The 21,642-nt window shown below is 43.8% G+C and overlaps 1 protein-coding gene across 1 annotated transcript in view; it reads left to right on the forward strand.

Annotated features, from left to right (window-relative positions):
• Nucleotides 1-19,194, forward strand: part of frem1b (Fras1 related extracellular matrix 1b) — a 116,996-nt gene extending 97,802 nt beyond the window's left edge. The window contains exons 32-40 of the mRNA XM_080792090.1: nucleotides 5,048-5,177; nucleotides 5,675-5,747; nucleotides 6,814-6,963; nucleotides 7,497-7,855; nucleotides 10,649-10,690; nucleotides 12,603-12,815; nucleotides 14,682-14,800; nucleotides 15,618-15,703; nucleotides 17,251-19,194. Coding sequence (XP_080648216.1) covers nucleotides 5,048-5,177; nucleotides 5,675-5,747; nucleotides 6,814-6,963; nucleotides 7,497-7,855; nucleotides 10,649-10,690; nucleotides 12,603-12,815; nucleotides 14,682-14,800; nucleotides 15,618-15,703; nucleotides 17,251-17,453 — 1,375 coding nt within the window. The 3' untranslated portion in view covers nucleotides 17,454-19,194. The remainder of the gene's footprint in view (nucleotides 1-5,047; nucleotides 5,178-5,674; nucleotides 5,748-6,813; nucleotides 6,964-7,496; nucleotides 7,856-10,648; nucleotides 10,691-12,602; nucleotides 12,816-14,681; nucleotides 14,801-15,617; nucleotides 15,704-17,250) is intronic.
• Nucleotides 19,195-21,642: the final 2,448 nt, after the last annotated feature.

The following is a 21,642-nucleotide window of genomic DNA, read 5'->3' on the forward strand; positions in this document are numbered from 1 at the left end:
TCCGTGGCTGAGGTGTGAGTGGGGAGGGGCGGTGGAATGTCAAAGCCATTGTCCTTGTCCTCAGTAGCCCTGGATCGACTGGGGGTGTGGGGGAGGGGGGGGTGTTCCTCGGTTTCGATCACAGCCGCTGAGTTGGCTTCAGCAAACATAACGCCCGCGGTGAAATAAGGGGGTCCGCTGGCGTTGGTTGTATGCTGTGGGGGAGAGGCTGGAGAGCGTTCCCAGGCTGATCTTGGAGTTGCGTCCGTGGTCAAGTCCATGGAGGCGGCGCTCTGGAAGCCGTGGCGCGTTGCGATGGAAACGGATGTGGCTTGCGGAAGTACCTCTTGCTGTAGGAGCAGTCTCGCTTGTGAGACCGCTTGTGATCGTGTAACCGGTCCAGGATTGAAATGAATGTCTCCCGATAGCAACAGGCATAAAATAATCACAGTTCTGCGATCCATTTTGCCAGTCGGGGGCTTGTACTTGCGATTCGGGTTCGCTGTTAACAGGATGTAAAAGGATTGTTCGGTCTGACCCATCATCCAGCAGTGCAAAGGTCTCCAGGGTGCGAGTACCATTCTGTAGGATGACCTTGACCAGTTTCAATAGGACTTGACCAGCATGTCTTGGACGATCAAGATACAGAGTGTTAGCGGTGGGATTTACAAGGTAGGAAGTAGCCTCAGAGGTATTGTTGATCTCACAAAGGATTTGTAGGTGTCTCCTCTGGCAGGTGTTGCAGTTCCTCTTCAAGGTGCACTTAGCTGCGAGATGTGGTCGGGCACATCGCCAACACCTCCTGTTCTCTTTAATCCATCCTATGACTTGCTCCTTATTTAAGACCTGGAAATCTTCACACTGGCTTATATGGTGGTCTGTGGATCCACAATAGGCACAGGGGGACACAGGCGGCATTTGAGGTTCAAATTGCTCACCAGTGCAGTCAGCTCCATGGAATATGGTGGTGGAATAAGTAGGTACTTGTGGTCTTTGTGTTCTAGGGGGGTTTAAGCCTGGGCAGTCGCTTCGATGTTGGCAACGGGACTCCATTTGCAGCCACTCAGAAAGGTGTGTAAGGTTATAAGAGGCATCTACCTGGGTTCTGTACATATGGCGTTTGAAGCGGCTGATTTGGTCGTGCGGGAGTTTCTCCAGTAGCCGATCAACATGTGAGCCACAGAGGAGTTCAGCGTTGCCTTGGTCAGCCATGGTTCTCAGCAGCCCAACGAGGGCTTGGACGCGTAGGGCAAAGTCATCAAGGCTACGACCATCTCCAGCACGTACAGAAGGGAGGGCCATTAAGGTTTTCAGTTCCTTTAATGCCAACTGACGCGGCCGGCCATAACGATCGTCGAGGGCTTTCAAGGCTTCAGTAAATGGCTGGTGGGCATAAGAGTATGCCAAAGCTAGGTGTCTGGCCTGTTCGACCTTAAGGTGGTCAAGCAGAACATGGAACTTGAATTCTTCGGTCTCGTCTGGATCAAGTAAATTGTTCAATGCCATTCTCAACATCTTGTATTGTACCTCGTCCTCTCTGGTGAAGTCGGGAAATTTAGGAGCTTCAACTGGACGGTAGTGCCTGGATCGGCCAGCAGGAGGTGCTATAGCTGCTCCAGGATGAGGTGCAAAGGGCTGAGGGGGTGTAGGATGAGGTTGCATTGGAGGATGGGATGATAAAGGATTGGGTAAAACTGGCTGATGGTGAAGAACTGGAAGATATGGGGCCCTGGGGACGCAGGAATCTGAATGATAAGGCATGGACTGGCGAGGGGCTGGGTGATGGGGAACCATTTGGTTAAAGGCCGAGGGAAGAGTTTGAGAGGTTGCAGATAGCCTGGTTGGAATCTGATCAGGTAGGCTGGGGTTGGTCTCCACGGATGGGCGCGATGTATCCGATTGATTTGTCAAGGGGGTGATACTGCTTTCTGGTCTGGAGATCATGAGGCGCCGCAACATTTCCCCTTGCTGCTTCACTGTGTCAAGGAGGTATTTGAGAATTTCGGCTTGGCTGGGCTCTGAAACGCCTCCTGGTGCTCTGGTGTCAACTGTAGGATGTGACTGAGCTCTACTTGTACTTGTGCTGGGTTGGTCATTGTCGGCAGGGTGTTCAGCTTCCTCTTCATCTGGATCCTCTTCCTCCTCACCATCTCCTTCATGCTCTTCCTCTTGCTCATGGAAAGGTATGCGTTCTGTGCTTGTAGATCGGCTGATAGATCGGTTCTCCTTTTCAGCCATGGCAATGTTCGAATTCCGGCTATCGAAGGACCATGTTAACTAGATAAGAGTTCTAGGTTCACAGGATAGTAAGCATCACCATGGTGCATCGGCAAGAATGCATACAAAAGAGTTCCATCAAAGCCTTTTATTGTTCCGTTGCACAGATACGCATTTGTAGTGAGCAAGGAGATGGTGAGGCATCACAGGTTATGGTTTTGAACTATGAAAGATAGAAACACATAATTATTATACAATTCAACCATATTAACAATACACCAAGTGAATATTCTCTTAAGCCTGTGATAAATGTATTTCCCTGACGTTCACCATAGCCCAAGCACATGTGCATTTGCATTACACAAACATATCTAAACTATGAGCTTCAATGAGCTTCAAGGCAAGCAAGTAGCTACAAACACACCTATACTATGAGCTTCAAGGCAAACATGTAGCTACAAACATAATCATTATGTCATATGTCATTATCTAGTCATCACAACCCAATAAAGTACAACATATGCATTCATGAATTTAACTGGACTCACTTCAGTGACGCATAACCGTGGCCTGCTGAGACTCCAGAGCAGAGGGCTCTCAGCTGGTTGCTGCTGCTGCTTCCAAACAATGACTGCCTGGACAGGCACTCAGGCAGTATATGTAGCTGGCCACTGATTGAGGAGTGAGTGAGAGCAGGTGTGATTAGTGATTGAGAGGGAGTGACAGCACGTGAGGTGGGTGGGTCCAACCCATGGAATAGGCCAGGGGAGGGTTGTTGCTGCTCACCAGGATGACTCTTTTCTACACTGTACATAACCAAAAAATGGGTTCCCGGCCTGAGGGGGTAAAACACCAAAAGGGGTTCCCGCCCAGAATGGGTTCAGAGCTTGTGGAAGTCCTGCCCATTTAAGTTTCCTTAGAAAGAAAAGGCATTGCTTCCCCACGGCAGAGGTGATGTTGGTCCTCCAGGACAGGTCGTCGGCCACAGTCAAGCCCAGGAACTTGAATTTCGAAACCCTCTCCACCTCCTCATTTCCGAAGAAGAGTGGGGAGTGGCTGAGATGTCCGGACCTGTGGAAACCAATGATAATTTCCTTTGTCTTTGATGTATTTAAAGCCAAGTTGTGATTGCCGCACCATGCCACCAAACCCTCGACCTCCCTCCTGTAGAAGGTCTCATCGTTTCCTGTGATGAGGCCAAGTACTGTTGTGTCATCTGCAAATTATGAGGTTGAGGTTAGATGGAGAGGAGGAGCCGCAGTTGTGTGTGAAGAGTGTGTAGAGAAGTGGGCTAAGCACGCAACCCTGGGGGACCCGGTGCTAATGGGCAGGGTGGGGGAGATGTGCTTGCCAATTTTGACATGTTGTGTATGGTTAGTTAGAAAGTCCAAGACCCAATTGCACAGTGTAGTGTTCAGTCCAAGTTCGTGTAGTTTGCTGTGGAGTTTACTAGGTAGGATAGTGTTGACAGTGTTGTACCCGAACGCGTTCAAAGAACGATCGTTCACGAACTCGTTCATATTTAGGGTGAACGTGAAGTGAACGTACTGTATTTCTGTTTGATGAACGTCATTGTGAACGCGTTCATTTCTGGCGTGTGTGAACGTCACTTTTTCACGTTCAACTTTCGTTCAAGAGTGAGTGTTTCAATAGAGCCTTCCAGGCGAAATCCCCGGCACTAAAACACACCCTAAACATGCCTTAATATTTAGCGGAAAACCCACCAATAAGTCCTTATCCGACACAAATTAACTAATCTTTCTCAGCCGTCACTGGAGCGCGCATCTAGCTACTGCATGATGATCATGCACGCTGACAGACAGCAGACACTGTCTCAACTCCTAACACAAACACTGAGGGAACTTTGATTAAACATAATGTGCCACGAAAAATAGCTTCCAATAGCTTAGTTGGTTAGTATCGCTTCGAGGAGGTACGTGTTCATAATATCTGCTTCCAGATCATTGGTTTCCACAGGTCCGGGCATCTCAGCCACTCCCCACTCTTCTTCCCACTATCTGCTTCCAGTCTGTAACAGTATCCACACAAAAATTGTGCTAGTAATCTAGCACTGAGTCTGTAAAATAATCCAGAGACCCACGCGTCAGCGCTTCCGTGCCACTGAAAATATCCCAGTCTGTGGTGCTGAAGCAGTCCTGGAGCTCAGGGATAGCGTCCTCAGGCCACGTCCTGACAGACCTGACTTCTGGCCTACTGGATCTAATTTTTGGTGTGTACCAAGGGCGCAGGAGGAGCGAAACATAATCAGAGAGACCTAGGTGGGGGTACACCTGGGCTCTGTAAGCATGGGCTATGTTGGTATAAACCTGATCAAGTGTTTTGTTCCCTCTAGTGGCACATTTCACATTACGATGGAACGAGTGAAGTACAGTCTTTAAATCAGCATGATTGAAATCCCCCGCTGCGATAAAGATACTGTCGGGATGTGCCGCTTAGGCATTTGTTTACATTATCCTGTAGCCTAGCTAGTGCTTGTTTAGCATTGGCGTCCGGGGGGGATGTAAACAGAGGAGAATTATCTCTGTAAAGTAAAAAGATGGGATGCAGCCTGAGGTTACTGAGGTGTTGATGATGGGTGTGATGAAGAAGAGCAGGTCATATCCATCCATCTTCAAACGCTTATCCGTAGTCAGGTTGCAGGGGCAACAGCTCCACCAGAGAGCTCCAGACTTCCCTCTCCAGAGCAATATTAGTGACTACTATTTTTACTATTGTTATTACTATTAATATTATTAGTGAATAGTATTATTATTACTACTATTGTATTGCATTGCATTGTATTGTATCGTATCTAACAGCGTGACGTGTTGCATTGCATTATCCCTAACAGATTAGAGGTGATGTGGAGCAGGGTAGAGCTCTCTTCCAGCTGCTACAGAGTGTGTGAGAACGCAGGGACTCTGACCATCACACTGCAGCGCTCTGGAAAGAGCATTGACCCTGCCTACGTATCAATACAGGTAATGCCTGATCAATACGTATCTATTGTTAACATGAATGCATCCATGCAGGCGTGCAGCTCATACCTGAGGCCGGGTGCTTTAGTGCAGATGTTTTCAACCAGTGGTGGTCCGGGGACCAATTAAGTGGTCCTTGAAGCGGTTGGTAGTTAGTTAGTTTTGGGTCTGCGAGGCTAAATGTCGTTAATGGTGGACCATTGCTCAAATGCCAAATACATAATGGGCCTTGATATGAAAAGGGTTGAAAACCACTGCTTTAGTGTGACGATGACAGGGGGGAAGTGGGGGGGGGGGGGAGCCAAGTTTGAAATTATGTTTGCCAACACCACTTCATTGTGTGTACAAACACTGCAGACCTGCCTACACCTGTAACATTAATGCATCCAGATGATACAGCCAGGTAATCACTGATGAATACATGTGTCGTTATCATCCGTGTGTCAATACAGGTAATCGCTGATTAATACTTAATTTTGATCTACCTCATTATTTTACAGGTGGAGGAAGGCTCAGCTAAAGTGGGCAGAGATTTCACACACAGCACAGCCAGCCTGATCCAGTTTGACCCAGGTGTGTGTGTGTGTGTGTGTGTGTGTGTGTGTGTGTGTGTGTGTGTGTGTGTGTGTGTGGTGTGTGTGTGTGTGTGTGTGTGTGTGCGTGCGTGCGTGTTCTGTTGATCTGTGTGCACGTCTGACGTAATTTATTTTTTCATGGAATTTTATTCAAGTTAAAACAAATGATCCTGGCGGTTTTACTCATATGGATATGAAGAAATCACTAATGTGATTTCATCCAAATGAGTAAACTTGACTAGAAAGAGACTGTATAGTATTGAATATCTATATTTATATATATATATATATATAACTCTTGAGAGCGTAACATGAAACCCTTATGGGTCCATTTGGTTTAATTTTAAGTCTCTCAAGCTTGTAGATCAGCTATTTTCGGGGCGCAACCCTGCACTTTATCTACTGGAGATGCGGTGTAACGACATGGAAAAAATAAGTTCAGGAGACTTCGGAAAAACAATTCTCCTGAATGCTGCCTTCCGGCATGGCATGGGAAGGAATAGGCATTTGCATTTCTTTCACCATAGTAAATGCATGCATTTGTGGTCTGGAGAGGGCAGTTCATGTTTTACAGACGGGTAAAAGGGCAGGGGCTGAAGCCCCCTTTGATATCTATGTGTGCACGTCCCTGGACCTTGATAAGGGGTTGAAAACCACCGCTCTATTATCTATTATATATTTGTAAAGTTGGTCACGTGGCCAAAAGACGTGCGGTGCGTTGGTCACGTGGATGTGCGCCCCAGCCTATGAAAACATGTGGCATGTGGCCACTATAGCCTGTGCTCACTGTCATGTTCTCACTGTCATGTTCCGTTCATAACTGTGCTTTTATTTTCTGTAATTTTGCGCCCTCTGGTGGACATTGGTTAAGTGAGTTTCCATGCAAACTGGCTTCTCATTGCATGCACACACACACAGGCGCGATTACATACAGTTCTGCCGCGGAGTGCGTGGCGAAGTAACTCTGGGATTGAGTGCCCGCGACGCGGGCATGAAATTCTAGTAATCTATAATAGCGCACCGAACTTCACAGACAACATTTCTTTGCACCTCCTCCAAATCAGGGGTGAATGTGAAAACGTGGAGTGTGTTCCTGGAGGCGGACGGGCTGGAAGAGAACCACGAGAGCTTCAGCGTGTTTCTGAAGAACCCCCAGAATGCACTGCTGGGACACACGAGCTCCGCTAGCGTGGAGATCATTGACCCGAGAGAAGGTGAGGAGGGTTACATCCCCCAAATATACTTACAGTACCAAAAGGGGTTACCAACGACTAATGGCTCACTTTTCTTCCTTTCATAGCATACTCCACCCCCCTCCCTCCGTCGCCCTCTCTCTCTCTCTCTCTCTCTCTTACAACCACGCATGCACACCACACACACACACACACACACACACACACACACACACACACACGCACACACACACACACACACACACACATTTTGAACATATAGGGAACCAGCACTCTCTAAATGTCACAGACCACAGAAATGAATAATTTCACTATTTTCTCAACTCCTGTATCTCGGCAAGACGTTATTCGATAAGCCGTATCTCCTAAACATGAAGGGTCAGACTGAACAACCAATATGTCAATTTGAAGCTATGGTTCCCTGCTTTCATATGACATACTTACAATGACTTACTGTTTGTCAGGGTGGGTTACATTTTTGTATTTCATCTGGCAGTGAATGAGTTTAATGTAGGAGGATTAGTCATGTTTGCAATCTCTCTCTCTCTCATCAGGGATGTGTGACCCAGAGGACCTGATGGTGAGCAAGGAGGATAGGACACGCCCCCTTCCTCCACCTCCTCCCCCCAGGCAGAAGGAGGAGGAGGAGCAGCAGGAGGTGGAGGCGGAGGATCCAATCACAGACATCGAGGTGGAGGTGCTGTGGGAGAGCCGGTCCCAGGCCCCTCCCCACCGTCCCCGTGGAGACGTCCCGGACCGCTACAACGACCATGGAGACCCCGTCCTCCAGGACCAGCCAGGCTCTGCCGGCCACACCCTCAGCCACACCCAACTCCACCCCGGCATACCTTCACTGGCCACCAGGGGCAGTGGCGGCGCACACAGGGTCCGAGCCGGAGCTCCACAGACCAGGGTTCGTTTTTGGTCGCAGATCATTTTGTATGGGTCTCTCGGGTCAAAAAAATAAAAATGTTTCCAGCATATACATAAATATTTACAGTATATTATTTCAAAAGATCAAGAATCAAAATATCAAGAATAATTCTAATTGTTCAAGAGTATTTTATGTATTAGTGTTGTCGAAAATATTGATATATCGATAAATATTGATTCTGAAAATATTGACTTGTTAAAGATGGAGTGCCACAATTTTTGTATTTTTCCAGTTTTTCATGTGTCTATGAGGTGACAGTACTTAATTAGACAGACTGGAGTTGTTTTTATGCGCAATTGTGTATTGACTTTGTATTTAGGGTTTCTTCCTGGAGGCTGAACCCTTGACAGTCAAACGGGCCAATGAAGTAAACAGTAATATAGTGACACCACACTATCAACCCCTCCCCTAACCCCTCCCCCTTTATCATACAACTACAGCTGTGGGTGCGGCTTCAGTTCAGGTGGATCACCACCCATCACCACCCACCAGGCAAACCAGGCATACTTAATGAACTGGTGGGCGTGTCCACATAAAAGCATGATTTTAACAAATACTGAACACTTCCCTTACACTTCCCCTTATATTGTAATAATACCTGATGACCATGTTTTAGGGTGGAAAAAAATGGTGGCACTCCATCTTTAATTGTATCGATGTATCGATACTCTATTTCTCCCGTTGACAAGATATGCATGGCCACGTGGGCACACAGCCGCACACAGCCCCTGCCCTGGCTGGCTACTTCTCCTCCTGACTCGCTCACTCTGCTGCTGCTGTTTTTTTTGGGACCGTACCAATGTTCCCTCAGCCCTATGTTCCCTCGGGTCCGCGTCAATATGCAGACGGTCCGATCGACAACCTACCTCAAACCCTCACCCTAACCCTAACCTCCCCCGGGGCAGACACCTAAACCTAACCACCCACCCTCTCCCGACCCCCAGCGCACCTCGGACCAATGCTCCTTCTGAGGGAACATAGGGCTGAGGGAACATAGGTATGACCCCTTTTTTTTCCTCATGTCCTCCGCTATGTGTTCTATAACTTTACTCCTAGTTAGCCTCGTATTTCTAAGCTCGTTACGATGGCAAGTGCGGGCCCTGCGCAGCCTGTTCTGCTAGATACAGAGAAAGGCAGAAGTACGGATTTGAATCCGATGGACACGGAAAACCAAAGGACATATACAGACCCATGTGTTAGAGATGCCACCGTGCTGTGCCGACAAAATGAGCTAACACGAGCAGCTTAGCAAAGCACCTGCAGGATAGACAACCAAGACCTTCACAAACAGTTCAAAGAGGTTGGTAACTTGACTTGTGTGTTATAGTTATAATATGTCGGTGTTTCTGTGTACTGTGTGTCGTCCTACGATGGCTAAAGCTGTTGCTAATGTTACGACGGTTTGGTAAAGCTATCGCTAAGCTATCGCTAAGCTATCGCTAATCAATGTTAGGTTGCAATGCGGTCTACAGAGGAGGATATGGAAGCGTGTGTGTGTGTGTGTGTGTGTGTGTGTGTGCGCGCGCGTGCGTGCGTGCGTGTGTGTGTGTGTGACTGAATACCGGATATACTGTAGGCTAGCCTAGTAGCCTTAGACCGGATGCATTGGTTAATATGAATAGAAACCAAGATGATGTGGTGAATAATACTGAATAGTGGTCAGAAAATAATGAACTGTTTACTGTTGTGCTTTTTATTACGTGTACTTTGGATTATTTCTATGATTAATCAATAAGATCCTAGTTATTTTAAAGGCCTAATTTAAAGTGGAAACACTAAATAAATGTTTATAAATAGTTAAAATAAAAACAATCCATTCTGTTATATTTCTCTTTTAGCACCAGAGAGAAGAAGCTGCGGAGAAGAATCAGAATGAGACTGCAGCAAAGACAACGCCATAACTTAAAGGAGCACATTGACATGTTGGTGTTCCTAGCACAAAATATGAAACTAGAATAGTAATTTTGTTGCATATTGAAAATGCTTCAGATTGCATTGTTGCACAGTTGCATTTTTTATTTATTTTCAATTGCCGTAAAGTGCCTTTTCAATATAACTGCTTATCTGCTTCTATCACTTAATGCACAAATTCAATTATTGCATTACTTTGCAGTTGTACATACTGTACTAGTGTACTGTTACTGTATAATAAATAATATAACTTCCAGACAGTTGGTCATTTCAGGGTTCAGAGTTTGTACTTTGTTTGTAGTACTTCAAGTTCGTATTGTGTACTCTACCTTAGTTGCACTTAAGTTGTTACTTGAATAGACAAGATGAGAATAGATTTTACTGTATTTGCTTTGATTTTTACTTGAACTTTTATGCCTTTTGAATGTGTTACACGGTACCACTAGTATCTCAAGCTTTTGAACAAGTGTTGAACTGTTAAACAAGTGAACATTGTTTTCATTGTTGTAATGTTCATATTCTATATTTCTATGGTATGAAAATGCACAGCTTTTATTTGTACTTATATTACGTTAAAATCTCAGAGGATTTTCAAAAAGCACTACCTCAAGTTCTGTATTTTTCTTGAAATAAAAATAATATTTTGCACTAAAATCGCTGTGGTTGCGTGGTATCGAAAATGGTATTGAAATATCAATACTTTTCAGAATATCGTATTGAAGTGTAAAATCCAGCATCGTGACAACACTAATATATATATATACATTCCAAAAAGACTAGGAAGTAGTGGAAATAGCAGATCTAGATGTGTATAAATAAATGAAGGTTAATTCATTGAAACATTTTTCTTGGCATCTGTAGATCCAGCAGTCTGGACAGAAGACTGAAGAAAGAGTCTGGACGGTAAGACGACTGTCAGTTTATATTAGAAACACATCAGAAGTTCATAAACCAGTAACTTAACAATTACTACGGAATATTATATTACCAGTAAGACGCTTGAGGGCGAGTAAGAGACCTCGAGGTCGCGTGCACGCATCCGCCTGGGTGACGGCAGACTGCTGGGCGAGCGCTGGCGCTTTGGCATGGAGGGTCAGATCAACATAATGGAATGAATTATGTACTGGCCATATATGGAGTGTGTTTTGAGTGTACAGGTGTTGATGAGGTCAGTGTCATGGTTTGAGTCTCCCCCTGTCTGTATTCCCACTTCGGCCACTCCCTCATCCCATTTCCTCACTTCAGTCCTAGTTACACACCTGGTTCCACTCACATCACCCCAGCCCATTACAAACCTGTAATGTATAGCTGGCCAATATTGATGACATCAGGAATCTCCATATATGGCTTAATTGCGACAGCAGGTTGCATTTACTATGACATCAGGGACCTGGGCACCATATATGGGGGCTTGCCCCATGTATGGGAATTTTGCGTGATCCACTGGCGGAAATGCACAATTTCATCGTAAATGTGAGCTGCGGTCGCAATAAGCCATGACATTTATTGAAGTTTACATTACAAGTTTGTATTATAAACCATGAAGTTTACATTTAAAGTAGAATTCCATAATATAAGTCTTTCTTACCTTGCGCAAAAGTGCATTATTGGCTATTTCCCATACCATAAGCCCTCAATGAATTGCATGGAATTGCATTGAAGTGAATGGGGCTATGGGGTGTTGTGCTAATTCGCTTATTTCCATCGATCAAAAATTAAAAAAATAATGTATATCCCTCTAGCACCCAGAGTTGCTTTTTAGCTACAATTTTATTTTAATTAATTACTAATTTTTTTTATTTTTTTTCTGTTCTTTTTTCACCTAAATGTCATCAGTGATGTTCATTGCAATGCCAATTCAATGCCATTAGTCATGATATTTGCATATAAATACCCCCCACAGAGGCTGAAATTCACACAAATAAAAAATGTTTGGACATTTTTTAACCTACAACTTTTGACCTTTACCCTAATAAAAGTAGGTAAAATAATTGTAATATATGTTTTTTTGTGATCATTAGAACGTCTAGAACATGTTTTATTCATTATTGTGAAAGATATCCCCCAAATGTAAATTATTAATTTATTATATTATTATATAATTATTATATAATTATTATACATTTTTCATCAAACTTTTTTTTTTTTTTTTTTTTAACATCTTTTTTAGTGTCAGTGCTAGTAGTACAAAGTAGTAGTAAGATTGAAATCTATTTTTTGCAAGTAGAAATTAATGCGGGTGTTAGAGGGATATATCCTCTCTTCATAATGTAAATAGTATCCCAAGCGGCACACTTTACTACTTATTTTGATGGAAATAAGCAAATTAGCACAAAAACCCAACCCCCAGTGAGGGCTTATGGTAGGGGAAATAGCCAATAATGCACTTTTGCACAAAATAATACCCGGACCTCTTTGGTGGGGACCTAACAACTACAAATAAAGGTAAGGAAGCCTTCTAGTATGGAATTATCCTTTAAGACCAGGAAGTTTACATTAGAAGCTATACATTTACAAGCCAGGAAAGTTGAAATTGGAAACCTGTCAGTTTATATTTAAACGTCATCTGCCGTTAGTATCTGTACTAAATACGTATGTATGGCCATAAAGACGATGATATTAACTTTAGTAAACGTATGCATGACCAGTTTGCTATTATTTAAAGAGGAGTTCACAAACGTAATGCAATTTTGGTCTAAAATGTTGTTACAGCAAGTCCAAGTTGTCTGTAGCAGGCACTCAAATTATGCCCAAATGTGGTCATGCCTCAAGTTACTCGATCAGAGAGATCATTGTTTGCACACTGTTCCATCAGTTCCACAGTCTGACATCTCTGAGGCTGGAGGAGGAGGTGGAGCCTGCTCCCCAGGTGTTCCCTGGACTCCAGGTGAGGCTGCAGGGGGCGGGGCCTGCTCCCCAGGTGTTCCCTGGACTACAGCAGGAGGTCGGAGGTCAGGGGTTCAGGGACCAACCTCAGATGGACAGCCCAGAAAGACCCAGAGGCCACCCTGTCACCAGGCAACATAAGGTAGGCACCTGGAATACTCTTAGGATCAAATTGCAGCTTCTCTGTTTCTGTAAAAAATAGGGAACAACCTGGAACCTCAGGGGCACGGTGGCACAGTCAGTAGCGCTGTCACCTCACGGCTAGGTCTGATGCCCGCTGTGGGCACTGGGGGGGGGGGGGGGGGGTGGGGCATCAGTGACCATACCCTAGGTGGGGTTGGCTAAAGCCAAAAGGGCCTTTCTTCTTTTATGTTTAGGCTAACAGGAAATGGGGAAAGACTTGCAGTAAAGGCCGTCAAGATTGGGAGTCAAACCCGCGGCACACTGCCAGTGGCGGCTGTGGCTCAGGAGGTAGAGCAGGTCGTCCAATGATCCATGGGTCAGCGGTTCGAATCCCGGCTCCTCCTGTCTACATGTCGAAGTGTCCTTGGGCAAGACACTGAACCCCAAGTTGCTCCCGATGTGCTGGTTGGTACCTTGCATGGCTTCCGCCGCAATCGGTGTATGAATGGGTGAATGTAATGCACAATCTATGTTAAGTGCCTTGGATAAATGCGCTATATAAATGCACCATTTACCATTTACTGCCAGACTGGATTACCAGCCAAGGTGCCTGGACCGCTGAAACACTGCCCAGGCCAAAAGGGCCTTTCTGTGTGGAGTTTTCATGTCCACCTCATGTCCCCTAGGGTAGATACCCTCACAAAAAAGCATGCAGTAATCCTGGTCTCTATACGGCTTGTTTGTAGGTGCTTGCACATATGCACACATGGCATCAACGCATGGTGTTGTGTGCAGGCACACCACACCATGTCTTTCTTTTATCTGTATTCTATTGTGTTTTTGTATGGACGTAGTGTTTGGTGCTTGCACCTATGCACACATGGCATGAGGCAGCGGTTACCGAACGGTTTGCGGAGCGGTCTTGATATTGGAATGTCGCTAGTTCGTATCCCTGGACCGGCACGTTAAAATTACCACCGCTGAAGTGCCCTTGGACAAGACATTGAACCCCTACCATGAAATGTTCTATGAGCAGGGCCTGGCTGTAAACAAGTTCTTGAGCTTAGTCCAGTTACCCTGGGTAAACATAGTACCTTTGATCAACGCATGGTGTTGTGTGCAGGCACACTACACTTTGTCCTTTTTATCATTCATTTTTTAAGAGCCTGCCCAGGGACTACAGATGAAATTTAGCTTTGGCTAACTCTGGCCCATATACATTGATGTGAAAACTGACATGTTGATTAATGAGCTTTGTCCCTGTCAAATAAATAAATACACGCTATGGGTGCCTGATGGAGGGGAAAGGAACTGGTTAGAATAACTTCCATTACGCGCTACATCCAACGGGGGAAACTTTCCCCTGTGAGGTGAAAATAAGCGGCTTCGACGCTCATGCATTGAAGGAAGTCCGTTGCTCTCCCCAGGTTGGTGGTAGCGCCCAGGATTACATTATATTGACTATTGACATTGGGTGGGAAAATTGGTTGCAACAATTGGGGGATAATTTTATAACAACCTGGAATCACATCTTTGCATATTTACTCCATATTTTAACTTTTTGTTTGAATTTTGGACATGTGAGCTTTTGATGTCATAGAATAGATCATAGCTTATAGATCATACATCTATAATATATCATAATTCATCTGTTGTCCTGTGTGTGAGCTACGTTGCCCTGTGTGCGTGTGTGCATGCGTGCATGCGTGTGTGTGTGTGTGTGTGTGTGTGTGTGTAATGTAACCAATAACCATAATGCACCTATAATACTTCCAATGTCCTTGCAATTCCTTTGTGTGGAAATAAATACATGGTTGAAATGTGCGTGTGTGTGTGTGTGTGTGTGTGTGTGTGTGTGTGTGTGTGTGTGTGTGCGTGCGTGCAGACGGTCCAGCCAGTGGTCAGTGGGTGTCCAGACGGTTGGACTCATTACAAGAGACATTGCTACCTGCAGGGTCCAGGAGTGGCCACTTGGGGCAGCGCTCAGCGGGCCTGTTCACTGCTGTAAGCCAACACACTTTATAACCCGACTTTCACATTTGGACCCCCAGAGTGACTGAAGTAAGGCCAGCTATACCACACAAGCTGACTTAAGGTCAAAAAGACTTTATTGGCTACTGCCTTTTTTAAAGTTTTCAAATAGTGAGTAAGGGATTAAAAGTATAATATTTGCCTCTGAAATTTAGTGGAGTAGAACATCTGACATACTGTACAGTACATGTACTTAGTTACTTTCCACCGCTGCTGTCATATTATATATACATAGTATAGTACTAAATATACTGAATATACTGTTCACTGCACTTCATGTTTCACAGCATGTTTGACAGGGGACGGGGTCAAACAACGGACAAATGTGTCCGTTGCAAAGACTTTGTCTTGTCCGTGGCAAATTTGAGATTTTCTACTTTACACACCATTATAATGTTTATATTTTAGTCACAAGACCCAATTATTGAATGCCAAGACTCCAAGTTTTATTCAGAATATGTACTGATTTACTACGACACTTTATGGCACATTATGAGTGTATTATGGTTCTCAAATGTTTTACTTGTAAGGACCCCCTTAACTCTGATAGGGTACCAATGGAACCAAATGGACTCATTTACGGGTCCATTTGGTTCCAATTTGGTGCACTCTCAGAGTTACAGAACTGTCATGGTCCTAAGTAGGCCAACTACTCTTACAGGTAAATGTGTTTCTGGTAATATTATTGTACACTCATTTTGTATGTCCATGGCAAAACAAAAAATATATATATATTATTGACAAAAATGTCCATCACAAGCCAACCCTGGTACTGTGTTGTGTCTTGCAGATCAGACAGTAACCTGGTCAGTGTACATTCTACCAGAGACGTGACCTGGATGTGGAAGTTTGTAGGAAAGAAACCCTTCTGGATCGGTGAGAAACCCCTTCACTGCAGTGTTGTTTTTGGCAGAAAACTTTGGCAGTTCAACTATTCAAAGAATGTTTTCAAAATAGTAAAAAAAAGGGCAACGTAGTTTAGGGATTAAGGGGTTTAGCATGGACAAAAACATAGCCCATAATCTTTAACTCACTCACTGGCCAGAGACTAAGGTCACATTCCCACCTAATACTTAGGTAGACTCAATGCGAATGGGCGGAGAAATTGGGATTCTTGCATATTTCATTTGCTGCGGTTTGCCTTCACACTGTCATCCGCAGCAATTGGAAACGGAGCAGGGGGGACCTTTATCAATGTGTTCCATTCATAATCTAGCCTACACAGTGAAATATATGGTGATAAAATTATACTCATAACGTGCAATCGTGCATGTGTCGTGCCGTCTGGGACTGGACCCCCCCTCTCTCCCCGCACGCAGCCACGTACTGTTCTTTTGGGCATGGAGGCACAGCGCTGAGCGCACTGATATAACAGACAGCAGCGCTAAATGTTTACAAGTTTATCAAGATGAAAGTCCCTACTCCCTGTTTACGGCACGCACAGACAGACAGACAGACAGACAGAATATTCTGTAGGCTATAATACACTGCAGTGTTTTTATGTGTTTCCTTAAGCAATTGATTAATGTACTCGTCCTCATTTCGATCAGGGCTAACGTCTCCTCATTTGACCACGTCTACCCACGGTAACGGGACATCTTTGCGCTGTGTAAAATATGCCTTCTCCGTCTTCAACTGTGTTCAGCTCCTCACCCGCCACATTGTTTGCTTAATTTATTTGCTGCGGATTGCATTCACACCTGCACCGAATCGAAATCAAGTGCGATTGGAAGCGAAGCGAAACCCCCGTTTTTGGGCGGAGTAGAATGCGGTTCTTTGCTGCGCATTAGGATTCGAATGAGCCTTCACACCTGCCAAACAAAGCAAACTTTCGGACAATGCGCAGCAGTATTAGTTTTAATCGCAGTAAAGCTTTCTGGTGTGAATGTCACCTAAATCTTGATTTTATTTACACAGTGCCAGATATTTTCTGATTGTCCTTAGCTGATTGATTGATTGATTGATTGATTGATTGATTGATTGATTGATTGATTGACTGACTGACTGATTGGAAATTGAATTTACAGTATGTAGAATGGGTACCTTTCAAATGAAAGCACAAGCCAATACAAAAACTGCTACAAGGATGAAAACAGAAAGAGCAACTTGTTTTTGTCACATTTATACCTACAAATATACACTTCTATGAAGAAAAATAAATAAATCATCATTGTATAGAGTAAAAACGGGGAAAACATGTACAGTATAGGAAACTTCATCTCAAGGGATTGTTCCTAATAAAGAATTTCAGAGAGACAAAAAATAGTAACTTATTTACAGGGGCCAGTTTAGAATCGCAGCCGTCCACAGGTGATCTTTGAAGGAGTCTATAGGATTCACATGTCTTAATTGCCGTTCCACATTTTAGTGTCATATAGGAGCAAAATGTATTTAACGCCTCTCTTCTCCACGGGGGTTCCCAGGGCTGTCTGGAGGTCCAGGACATTGGGTCTGGTCAGATGGACGTCCACTGACCTTCTCCCAGCTCCAGCGGCCTGCTCCAGATGTCAGGACCTCCTCCTCCTCCTGTGTGCTGGTTCAAAACCCTCGAACCTGGAGCCCCAAGAGCTGCTCCGCTGAGGCCGGACATCCATACGTCTGCTCAGCGGCACCTCACACTCACTGAGCACACATGCACGCACGTGCACGCACACATGCACACACGCACGGCACACAAGCACGGCACACACACATCTTTGAATATGTATAGTTTCATTTGTATTTTTTTAAGCAAACATTTTTAACTCAAATCTTTGCATCTTGGCGGTCCCTGGAACAATATATTTTGAGATGGGACTCCGGCGGTCTGCGGCCAAATAGGCCTTCATATAATTTAGGAGAAGTTTTGAGAACAACTCTTTTTTTCATTCTTTCTTCATTTAACCATTTTTTGTTTTGTAGAATCTGCCTCAGGTCTGGAAGGGTTAAAGGACATTGTACTCTCCTTGAGTATTTATCTTTCGTTGTTGTTGTTTCATTAAGCTCATGGCTTTCTCTCTGGAAACATTTTATGATATTTTAGCTACAGTATTTGGTTTGGTCACTAAATATGCTCCTCCATTATATCTAAATGTGTTCCCTTTTGGCCAGTTGTATGTTGTATGTTTAAAACACTGTTTCCCAAATTGTTCGGGACCGTTTTTATTGTGTGTGGCCAATTAGGCCTACATCTGGTGACAAAAGATCTCTACTGAATGTGACGGGGGATACTGGGGGGATGTCATACTGTGTGTCGTATAGGCTCAATATGTCAGTTTGTCACTTGTTCGAATGCCCCCGCCCCCTTACAAAAATAGCTAAAAAAATTCAAACTAAAGAAAGCAGGAAATGAAGAAAAATGAACTCTCATCTTTTACTTTTTCGAATGTGTTTCTACAAAACACATTCCATTCCACAGTTTGTGGAAATAGCAGATCTACAAGCTCATAACATGTCGCAAGTTCGCAGAGTTGTGAGCTTATTGATCTGCTATTTTCATTATGTTGGTCTTTTGGGTCTGACGATGAAAACTGTGGGAACGACGGATTTAAAAGTGAATAGCCTATAACTTAGATATTTATAAGAACAATAAATGTTTTTCTCTCTAACCACTGGCCTGCAAACATGATATTGGATGTCATAACAGTTTTGTACTTTTGTAGTTTTATTCAATGTTTTTGATCGTAATAAAATGTTGCAGAAATGTGTAACTGATTGTATGTACAGTATAGTATGTGAATTCTTAATTGTTTTATAGTGAAAACATGAATAGCATGGACCAACTTGAGAAGTTTGACAAAGAGCATTAAGCTGTAGGCTAATGTTTCCAGTGGTGCTCATGGTTTTTATTTGTGCACTTTTTACATCTACGATGATCCAGACCATAACCTCTTCAATAACATAAATACTAACTTTTGCTATTATACAGAGCAGCAGTTTAATAAAAATATCAAATATGAAAATGGAATCTCAATCATTCACTTTAATGGCCTATATACAAGTTTCAAGAGTATAAGAGATTATTTTGATACATTTAAAAACCCTTTTAATGTCATTCTCATCTCAGAATCATGGCTCAAAGTTGATATAGGAATGGATTTTGTCTTACAGGGATATGAACTTAATTATATAAATAGACAGGGCAAAACTGGAGGAGGGGTTGCTCTCTTTTGTAGACAAAAGCCTAATGTATAGGCCTATGGTTGTTGAAACTATGTCAGTAACTATTGATGATGTGATGGAGTGCATAAATATTGAAACATGTATGGAAAAAATGTGATTGTCAGTTGTGTTTATAGAACACCAGGATCCAATATTGGAACATGTATGTTCAATAGTATGGAAATGTTGTTGGCTGGATATTTTTTTACGTGCAACACTGTTGTGTGACGAAGCATATGATCAGACTACGTCCTATCTGATTGTATTACACAACGTCTAACTCACCAACACAACATTGCAGCTGTACGGAAAGCTTGAATGATCCTCTTTCAATCTGTACAGTATTTGTTTAATAAAAATCCACCGTAGATATGAATGAGCTACTTCCTGTCAAGAAATTCTGTGCAGGTTATTTTCCTTCTAAGTGTCAGAGTTTGGGAGTGCTCGTTGGATATCACTCAACAGCCCTGAGTTTTGAATTTGCACATAATGCAGGAGGCAGCAGGAGGTTGCTTTAATGAAAAACAAGCGCTTCCAAACTCCAATTCTTAGACAAATATGTGAAGCAGCCTGGACCCAAATTACCATAATAAAACTCATATGGGTTGTGGATATTACAGGCAAAATATGTATGCATACTGTACTGTATGTAGGTATACAGGGTAATATGTATGCATACTGTACTGTATGTAGGTATACAGGGTAATATGTATGCATATTGTACTGTATGTAGGTATACAGGGTAATATGTATGCATATTGTACTGTATGTAGGTATACAGGGTAATATGTATGCATACTGTACTGTATGTAGGTATACAGGGTAATATGTATGCATATTGTACTGTATGTAGGTATACAGGGTAATATGTATGCATATTGTATGTATGTAGGTATACAGGGTAATATGTATGCATACTGTACTGTATGTAGGTATACAGGGTAATATGTATGCATACTGTACTGTATGTAGGTATACAGGGTAATATGTATGCATACTGTACTGTATGTAGGTATACAGGGTAATATGTATGCATATTGTACTGTATGTAGGTATACAGGGTAACATGTATGCATACTGTACTGTATGTAGTGTGGGAACTGAACAACACAGAGACACTCACTGGTACAGAATCTCGCCTACTGGCGTTTTTATTTGTGAACAGACCCGTGGGGATGGGCTTGAAAAGGTTTAAATCATAAAATACGATCAGAACAAAAAAGTCACTGGTGGGAGCTCCAGGCTTTCCCTTCTTTCCCTAAGGGTGGCGCTGGCCGGCTCTTTCCCTATCCAGGTCCTCACGGGGGGGGAATCTGTATCAGTTTCCTATAATGTTCCTCCTGGCCGAGGCACACTGACGGGGGTTTTCCCTTCCCCGTCTCAACCTCGTCAGCGGAGTTACTCTGGTCTAATGACAGGAGCGTGTTGCCGCCAGTGCATGGCCCGACCTGTCTCTCAGAGCGTCATGTGAGAAGTGAGGGCAGAGGCAGCCTCGCCTACATATTGTCTGTCTGTCCGGCTCCGCAGGTGGTCTTGATTCGTATTCATGAACTTGAGACAACATGTAGGCGGGCACGTAGCGGCCGTCTACCAGCTGGCCGAGTGGTAGGCGGGGCCTTCTCAGCTGCACTCTGGCTCCTTCCCACTGGCTCTCTCGGGTCCCATGCTTACCTGGTGGCCTGTTGCCTAGCGACATGCCACAGTAGGTATACAGGTTAATATGTATGCATACTGTACTGTATGTAGGTATACAGGGTAACAATTATGCATGTAACCAAATTCAAGAACCATTACATGACAGGACATAGGCACACATGCACACAACCAATTTGCATGTGCAATCAAAATGCATGTGTGTGCGCGCTGATATGAAATGTATGGTGTATTGTATGGCATGATGATGAATTGAGTGTAATGCGCACCACAATGGAAACAAGCCCGCAGGGGATTTTTACGTCATCCTTTTAGCATAGTTTTGTTACTGTACTGCCTCCAAAATGTTAACGAAGAATGATGTGTTTATAATTATGTTTTTATTACATTGTTTGCTGAATTTATACAGACATGTGTTTTATTCAAATATTTTAACTGCACCAACCCTACATTAGTCTCTATTTTAACCAATGCAGTGATACAAGTAGCCTGCATCCTAAAGCCCTGACCACACCAAAGGGTCGAGACGGAGATGGTTTTAGCGTTGTCCCAGCGGTCGTCCCAGTGGTGCACGTTGACGCACGTCGTTCCACGTTGTCCCAAGTGATGGAATTCAATGTCCCAAACCACACCAAATGGTCACCATGCAACTCCTTGCAACCGTTTGGACCCAAGGAGTTGCATGGTGCCCTTTGGTGTGGTTTGGGCTTTAGACTCACTAAATTACTCACTAGAGAAAGGACACAATCATGTCACCCTCCGGGGGAACTGGGATGCAACACTGTACTCAGTACTGTACTCTAACGTCAGTAAAGTGGGAGTCATGATAAAATGTCCTTGGGACGAACCCATCTAGAAGGGTAACAGGTCCGCTCGCCCCTTTTCCATCTCGCCTCACTAAAGTTCACTCTGCATATCCACAGGCATAATAGCATGATGATGCCATTACAAAACATGGGCTACATGGAAGAAATGTGATTAATAAAACGAAATGAACTGCTAGAAGGTCATAAATTAACTTA

The sequence above is a fragment of the Protomyctophum bolini genome, assembly GCF_963924005.1.
Source record: "Protomyctophum bolini genome assembly, chromosome: 20".
Lineage (NCBI taxonomy): Eukaryota > Metazoa > Chordata > Actinopteri > Myctophiformes > Myctophidae > Protomyctophum > Protomyctophum bolini.